At 44.7% G+C, this 7,813-nt stretch overlaps 1 protein-coding gene across 1 annotated transcript; it reads left to right on the top strand.

Annotated features, from left to right (window-relative positions):
* Positions 1–2,160: 2,160 nt before the first annotated feature.
* zgc:86599 (uncharacterized protein LOC415253 homolog) lies at positions 2,161–4,358 on the top strand. Its single transcript, XM_036529366.1, has 4 exons — positions 2,161–2,296; positions 3,040–3,110; positions 3,451–3,550; positions 3,997–4,358. The coding sequence occupies exons 1-4, from the start codon at positions 2,200–2,202 to the stop codon at positions 4,107–4,109; spliced, it is 381 nt and encodes a 126-aa protein (XP_036385259.1). The 5' UTR covers positions 2,161–2,199; the 3' UTR covers positions 4,110–4,358.
* Positions 4,359–7,813: the final 3,455 nt, after the last annotated feature.

Raw genomic sequence — 7,813 nt, forward strand, 5'->3', positions numbered from 1 at the left:
CCCGTGGAACAGCTGGAGATCTCTCTGAACCCGGGAAAGAGCATTAATGTTTCAGCTCTCGCCTGGAGCCACGAACAGGCTCTGTCCTCTGGGCTTAAATCTAAAGAAGGTGAGTGAACAGCCAGCCGATATCAGGAGGATGGAGATGGTGGAGAGGCTGGCTCCAGCATGGAGAGGAACCTCGTCTGCCGTAACGGTCACTTACATAACTCTCCTGGGTCCTCCATTCACAATTTCTGACCTCACCGTCTCCACGGCACTCGCTGCCATGAGTCATTCCCTCGATTATCTGAATCTGTCTGGTCTTTCTGGTCTTTCAGAGACATCCTTGAAGACAGTAATATTTTTAGCCTTCAATTCTATTCATTCTCACAGCGGTAGCAGGCCCGGAGCTCTGAGACCAGGGCTACGACACAGTGCACAAGAAGCACTTTCTTAGGTTTGGCAAAACACTGGAAAAACTGCAAAGCATCAAAATTCTAAAAAAAAAAACTCTTAGCATAGTCCTTCTTATTTCTACTGTACTCGTACAGTATCCTCATATATCATCTGCCTTAATGTGTTTATTCTATGTTTATTTTAGGTCTGTTCTAATGTGATCACAGGGACAGGTTGAAGGTGATATTTAAGTGTCCTACCAAAATAACCACGAGGACTCTGAGGTCTGACTCCTTACAAACTTTTGTTTCTGTACCATTTAATCTGAACACAGAATTCAGAAACATCTTCATACAGCTGACAGTAAACGGCCAAAGATGGACCATTTGTCAGTGTCCTCCTTATCTCCCGCCTCTTATTCTCCATCTTAATATTCCTGTTGGATTGCATCATCAATAATCCTGCAGTGCCGTTAATAATGCTTCCCAGCTCTGGCCTGTCCTATCAAACCCGTTTAATCAATCTGTCACTGAAAGTATTAAATTGTTATAAAAATAAAATATTGTTAGAAATTCTGCACACACTGTAATCATAGCCATAATATGGACACTGTACACCCACTCTCTTTATTAACATGTTACAACAAAATCTTATTAATATACCATTTCTGACTTCTGATTAATAACCATCCTTAGAGAGTTCAGAGAGAGCATTTCACAAGCGTAAAAAATATTATAAGATGAAATAATTATGAATCATAATATGCGTGGAAAAACACGGCAAACCAGAAGAGCGTGGCAAACCGGTGGCCTCTGCTGGTAAACCTGCATACTACAGCTAATTAATAAAAATCGCGCTTACAGCTCCTGGTCTTCCATGTACTTTCACAGCTTCGTCTCAGCTGTCATCTACAGCCGACCGTCTGACAGGAAAATTGACATCATTTATGATCTGTCATCATGTCATGGTTAATATCATCAGTGAACACACGGTTATAATTTGCATGCTAAGATTGGAGTTTCTCATCAGTGGGGTACGTCGCATGCGCTTTTGATTAAAGAAATGACACTGCAGCCGGTCCGTCCCCGGGAATCATAGCGTTCTTGCTGCTGTATCAGTAGCGGCGTTAATCAGCTGTGTGAAAGGAATTATGAACAAAACGTAAAGTGTTCTAGAGATAGCCGTGCCCTTAGGAAATAGGGTTTTGTTGTTCTTGTTCTGGTTCTAACTGTTTGATTTAAATTACACAAATTATACATGCTAATATAATATAGATATGTTATAAAGGACACATAAAAAAAGGTGTTTCATGTACATGGTGAAAGTAAAGACGCTCTAAAAACTTTCAAACCCCAGTTGTATCCCATCAAACACTGAATGATAATGTTCAACACGAATTCCATAGCACTATCACGTTGACAGTGTGCGTTCCTTTTCATAGCATGGAAAACAGTAGGGGTACCTTTTCAAAACCAGTGTTATTTCGTTTTTTTAGCCACAAAAAAATAAATGGGACTACTGTAAGCATTTTAACCCACTGCTCTTTGTTTCATAGTCACGGAAAATAAATAGAATTTTTCCCGGCGTTTATTTTACTGAAAGGGTCGCGCATACCATATTATAAGAAGCCTGCGTTTATTGGAGACTCTGCTATTATTATATAAGTTTTACGGTATTACATACAATACATAATGGAGCTGGCACTGAACCGAGGAGCCACGCCAGGCCGCTCGCTCTGACGTCAGACGCATGCGACCGCGTTAGATAACGCAGAATCAGTGCGACGCCATCCTCACTATAATCTCTCGGCGGAAGGGAAGTATGGCTGCAAGGTTACTGCTCAGGACGGCCGTCCGCGCCGCCGTCACCCACCGGGCTGCCCCGGTCCCCGCTCTCACCCGCGGCATGTCGGCTGGAGGTGAGCCGGTCTGTGCGTTTACCCGCGGAATCGGGCAGATGGGTCTGATAAAACACCCGTGAAGTGATCTTCAGTCAAGGGCAATCAGAGGCTAACCGGCTATCTGCAGCTAGGCCGACACAGTGGCTAGATAGCGAAGAAATATCCACAAAGCTGGCTAGTTAACGTTAGCTACTCTAAAATCACTAACATTAGCCTGGCTGTTTGTTATGTTTATGTATATGTGATTAGCTGGTCGTTAGTTGGTTAATATAAAGCTTGCATGTTAGTTAGCTAACGTTACCGTCGCTTAGCTGACAGTGGCGACCCAGCAAAAGACCGAGATAGCCCCAAGTTAGCCACTAACTTGCTGCAGTGACACATTTTCCGGCTTACCTGTAGTACCACTGTGTTTGTGCCGGTTCTTGTTGGCTAATAAGCTTGCATGTCAGTGTACCATTTTATTGTGGCTAAAATGCCATGTACTCTTGACTAGCAAGCTATCCCGGTAGCTCTGTGGTTTTCAATAGGCAGCTACGTGACATAATACATGTCATACATGTTTCCTGGATAACGAGGTCGATCAAGCACTAAGTCACTTTGAAGAAACGTAGGAATTTGAAACGCGTTAAATTCTTAACTACATCGTAAAACAGACTGATGATCGATTCAGTAAGTCTTAATTTGTTGCCCTTGAAGTTGGATTTTTAGGTATTTTTTTACTGAATAGCGTCCTTGACAGTGTGGTGGTGAATGTTGTACAGGTATTCCCACCGACGAGGAGCAAGCCACCGGTATGGAGAAGATCGTCATGCGGGCCATGAAAGAGGGCAGTGTGCGTATTAAACCGCATCCTATTCATTATTTTATTTCTTTATTATATTTACATTGTTCGATCAACAGTTGGTTGCTCTGCGCTACCTTGGCTGACTGTTCTTTGGCGGAGTAGGTATTTTAGACGATGTTTTTGTTAGTCAGCTTCTGTAGTTAGGAAGCTCAAACTGATTCACCTTTATTGCAGTATTAAGTACATTTTATATCAGATGAACGTTACAATTTTAATGAAATATATTTCCATTAAGATGGTGAGAATATCAGTGTGAGGAAATTGCAGATAATCCTGCAACCGTGTCCCAGTCAGCGAAACTCGAACCAATCGCATCTCTCTCTCCCAGGACCCCTACAACATGATGAAACCCAAGGAGTACGCCGGGTCCAAACAGGACCCGCACCTCGTCCCCTCCATCACCAACAAGAGGATCGTGGGCTGCATCTGTGAGTCTGCTGTCTTATCTCTGCCGTCTCTCCTGTGTCTGTGTCTCAGGGCCTGTCCTCGGCTCTCGGGTGTATCTAAATGTAGTCGTGGAGTGGATTTGCTGAGCTGTAATGGTATCTGTTAGCCCTCCATAGGAGCACCGGCACCCTCTGTGTCACTCATATGAACGTAGACAGTGTGTGACGCAGTACCCAGCGGGCGCTGCTCGTGCTTAGAGCTCAGTGTGGTTGCGCAAGGCTTTGGTGCACTCTCACTCAGGAATACTTGTTTATGTGGATCCCAGCCGCTGCTCTGGACTCCGCCCTGCCCCAGTCCAGCCCCTTTGAATAAAGCATTCCCGGCAGACTCCAGAGTTCGTTTGAGTTCAGTGAAGTAAAAGCCAGAGTACTGTCCTGACCTGACCCCTCCTTCCCTGTCTCCCCCCTCCCTCTTGTGCCCCCTGCAGGTGAGGAGGATAACACGTCAGTGGTGTGGTTTTGGCTCCATGAAGGCGAGCCCCAGCGATGCCCCTCCTGTGGTGCCCATTACAAGCTGGTGCCCCATGAGCTGCCCCACTGAGCCCCTCGCGCACACACACACACACTCGGGGTCACACACACACTCCCCATTCCTCTGACTCACTCTGTTACCTCATTGACCTGTCTTTGCTTACATTGTTACAACATAAAACATAAGGGTCACAATCCTCATGGTTTGGGACACAATACTTAAGCAATTCCATTTTTTGCAGTTTACATTTACTCTCATGTACTGTATACATTACATTTGGTCCAGTAAATCTTGTCCAGTAATACTCCTATTAATAAAGGTATAATGTAAATCTTAGAAGTGTTCGGGTTGTGTCTTGGTGTTTTTGATAGCTGACGTTTGTTCTCCTGTAATCACTGTTTTCACTAATGCTATCAATCAGTCAACATTTATTTATCAAATAAAATACTTGGAGTGTGCTTTGTAATGCTCTGTTTTCAGAAGAAATCAAATGGAGATAAAACCCAAGGTGTTGTGCTGTACAAGCAAGAAAAAGACCACTGCTGACCACTAGGGGGCCGTCACACGCTGTTTGTGTTTGTCAGACTCGGAAGCAGTGAACAAATTTACTTTTGCTACTAGATGGAGGTGCAGACCAGACGGTCTGTTTTTCATGCGGTGGGACACGTGGAGCAGGATGTTGTGAAGTTCAGGAGGAGCAATACTGATCTGGGTTGCTTATATCCTCTTTAATCTCAAACTTTGACAAGCATTCAGATAGCTCAAGGGTGGCCAAGCTGACCCAAAGTGTAAGACAAGAGTTATCTGTGTCATGGTCAAATTGGACCCAGAAAATTCTTTCAAAATTTGTATATATAATTCTGATAGTCTATCAAACAGATTTTGAGAAGTGTCAAATTTAATAGCAATGAAGTAGTTCCTTTTTCTGTGTGGTAATACTGCAACAGACTATATTTCTTTTGACATAATTTCATCTGTCAGAAAATAATGACCAATATATTTTTCAAAACTGACCACATAAACACTTCAAGCCTCCCACTTAAGACTTTGACTATGGCTTTTAAAAAGACGGAATTGCTTAAGATTGATATGGTTTTTACCCTGACAGAATTGCTTAAAATTGAATATGAAAATGTTTTGATGCACTGCTGCAGTTCTGTAAGTCACCTTTACTTGAAAGAGGTCTTTATCCACCTTCTGCCTCACAGTGAATCATCAGAGTAGTGATACCAGGTCATTAAACATGTCATTTTTGTCTATTAATACATCAAATCATTAATAAATAATGAGCTAAACCTGCAACAATTCTACACCTATGAATGACACCTGTCACTTGTGTGTAGTTTCGATCAGGTAAGACCCATATAAAGGCTAAAGTAAATTCATGTCTTACATTTTTTTAATACTATAAAACATCTTTTGCCAAAAAGCATGACGATAACATGTTATACCAATTAAGGCTGCATTAATTGCGGTCAGAGGTGCACTGTAAGGGAGGGGCTGGGTTGAGGGGACACCCCTGAAATCGCCGCGGTGGCTGTCAGTGATCACTTCCTCAGTACGGCGGTGGCGAGTGGACCATGCATGCACTGCCCAGGGGAAATAACACTGAATAACAGTGAGAATTGCACACGATTCCTGTCACTCGAACCTCCAGTCAGACTCAAACAAGAGCAAAGACACAGCGAGGTTATGTATCCATTGCTCCTGCTTGCACACACCTGGCAACAGATGCAAAAGGAATAAATCAATCAGTACATTCATGAAGTGCAAAGAGCCAGCTTCTCTAAGGCTCGAGTCTTCCTGTGAGCTGCAGAACAACGAGCCCAGCATCTGCAGCACGGTCACTGCTTCAGATCCCATTACAGAATTTTTAGAATAATTGTACATTTTAAAATACATCAGTCTCAGCGCATCCTGCTCTCCGTCCTCAGCGCGGCCATCCTCTCTGTCACCTGAGACCAGCGCAGATGCAGGCGTGACAGAGTGAGGGGCATCGTTTAACCCCCAGCGTGGGCAAACTGTCCCCACGCCAGGACTCAGCCACTCAGAGGATTTCATGAAAGGGCCAAAGAAACAAAAAACCTCACATTTCTTTCCTCTCGATACCCCCTCTCCCTGTGAACCCCTCAGATCTACCTCTGCGCTGGAGGTGACTGCCACTGCTGGGCAGAATGATCAAAGAGCAGCATTCTGCAGATGGTTCTGTAAGTCAGAGTGGGGCAGAGGTTTTAAGAGAAGCACTAAAAAGAGATGAAAAATTAGCTGTTTCTCCATAACCATCATTAAGCCTGTAATTCTCCAGGTTGGGGGCCATTCAAAGGCTGGCTAATGGGATGTCAGCCACTGGGCCATGACAGAAGTCTTTTATGCATGAATGAGCAGGCTGATGTGGAGACTCCTGGGAGGTAAAATCTGTATGAGTCATTCGCTCACTGATGGAATGAGTATCACACGTTACACTGCAGCAGTCTGTTTCTGACTGTCGTGTGGCGTTTTCACGACCTCCCCATCTCTGTCAGGCCGGGTCTGTGCACGGCCCTGTGGGGCTGATGCAGGGGCTCCTCCCCAAGCAGGACACAGCACAGAAATCAGAGCGAGCCGTGCGAAAGATGGGAGAGAGGCGTGTGCTGACAGCCGGGCGGAAGAAGGGAGAGAGGCATGTGCTGACAGAGGTGGTGGGGCAGAGTACAGCTCTGACAATACTGGAGTTCAACTGCACTTTTTTAAAATCCTGCAAAAATCTCAGACCGGCGTAGAAGACTTGAGACTTCACACAGAAAGGAAGGAGTAACCAAACTGAGTTTGTTGTGATTTGAATACAATGCCTGATGAGAAAGTGTTAAAAACACTGGGCTCTGGTCTGAGAATGAGGGATGAAGATTGGTACCAGGAAGATAAACTTTCTCAGACCTCCTCTCTTATATATATGGCCTATGATGAGGTGTTTAAACAGAACTCAGGGTATGGCTGAAAGCTATATTACATTTCATTTCTCAGGATTATCCCCTATTCTCCTAAAACAGCGCTAAACATCCTAAAAGTTCAGGGTTCCCTGAGGTCAGAGTTCACCAAGGGAGCTGTCCATGTTTTGTGGGAAGTCAGGAACCGAGTGCTCATGGGAAATTTATAGCAGACCACACAGCTGATCTCTGCTGAAATCAGTGTCATTATTCACAGTTCCTCCCTAGGACATCAGTCATTCTGCACTAAACCAGCAAATGAATGTCCAGCACAAATTAAAGGTGTCATTCTATTTCTTTCCCCCCTGCTTCCTTCTCTAAATCAAACTGTCGGGTTGGGTTAAAAAGAAAAACCTGGTTCAGATTCAGCGGCCCTTCCCCTGACCCACAGACAGGGGACTGTAGTGAGCAGGGAAGGTGGATGCTACCCTAAGCTGTAGACAGGGGTGCATGATGCCTGCTGCTTCCCAATGAAGGTCAAAAGTATGGCCCAGGTTCCCTGTGTTCTTGAACATTACACACCAGGTACAGAGGGGAGGACGTAACACACAGACCCCTGCAACGTAAGCGTCAAATCAACTGCCATTCAGCAAGACGTACCGTCACAATCCTTTGAACAGCAACCATACCAATGACAACAATTTTAATAACAGCAGAAATAGAATTCTGTGTTTCCAGGGCAGCGGAGACATGGTACTTCCACTTCAGAGATGGGGCACGTGTTGCCACGGCAACCTTCAGGACCTGTATCAGTGGGCAGCCTGTCATTCTGCGACTCTCTGCATTTGATGGGGGGGGGGGGGGGGGTCA

The sequence above is a fragment of the Megalops cyprinoides genome, chromosome 5, assembly GCF_013368585.1.
Source record: "Megalops cyprinoides isolate fMegCyp1 chromosome 5, fMegCyp1.pri, whole genome shotgun sequence".
Lineage (NCBI taxonomy): Eukaryota > Metazoa > Chordata > Actinopteri > Elopiformes > Megalopidae > Megalops > Megalops cyprinoides.

Excerpts from the sequence above, each read along its gene's own strand:
- zgc:86599 (XM_036529366.1), top strand. The coding sequence starts at position 2,200 with ATGGCTGCAAGGTTACTGCTCAGGACGGCCGTCCGCGCCGCCGTCACC. Across the intron at positions 2,297-3,039 it reads CCGCGGCATGTCGGCTGGAG|GTATTCCCACCGACGAGGAG; the intron begins GTGAGCCGGTCT and ends AATGTTGTACAG. Across the intron at positions 3,111-3,450 it reads GGGCCATGAAAGAGGGCAGT|GACCCCTACAACATGATGAA; the intron begins GTGCGTATTAAA and ends TCTCTCTCCCAG.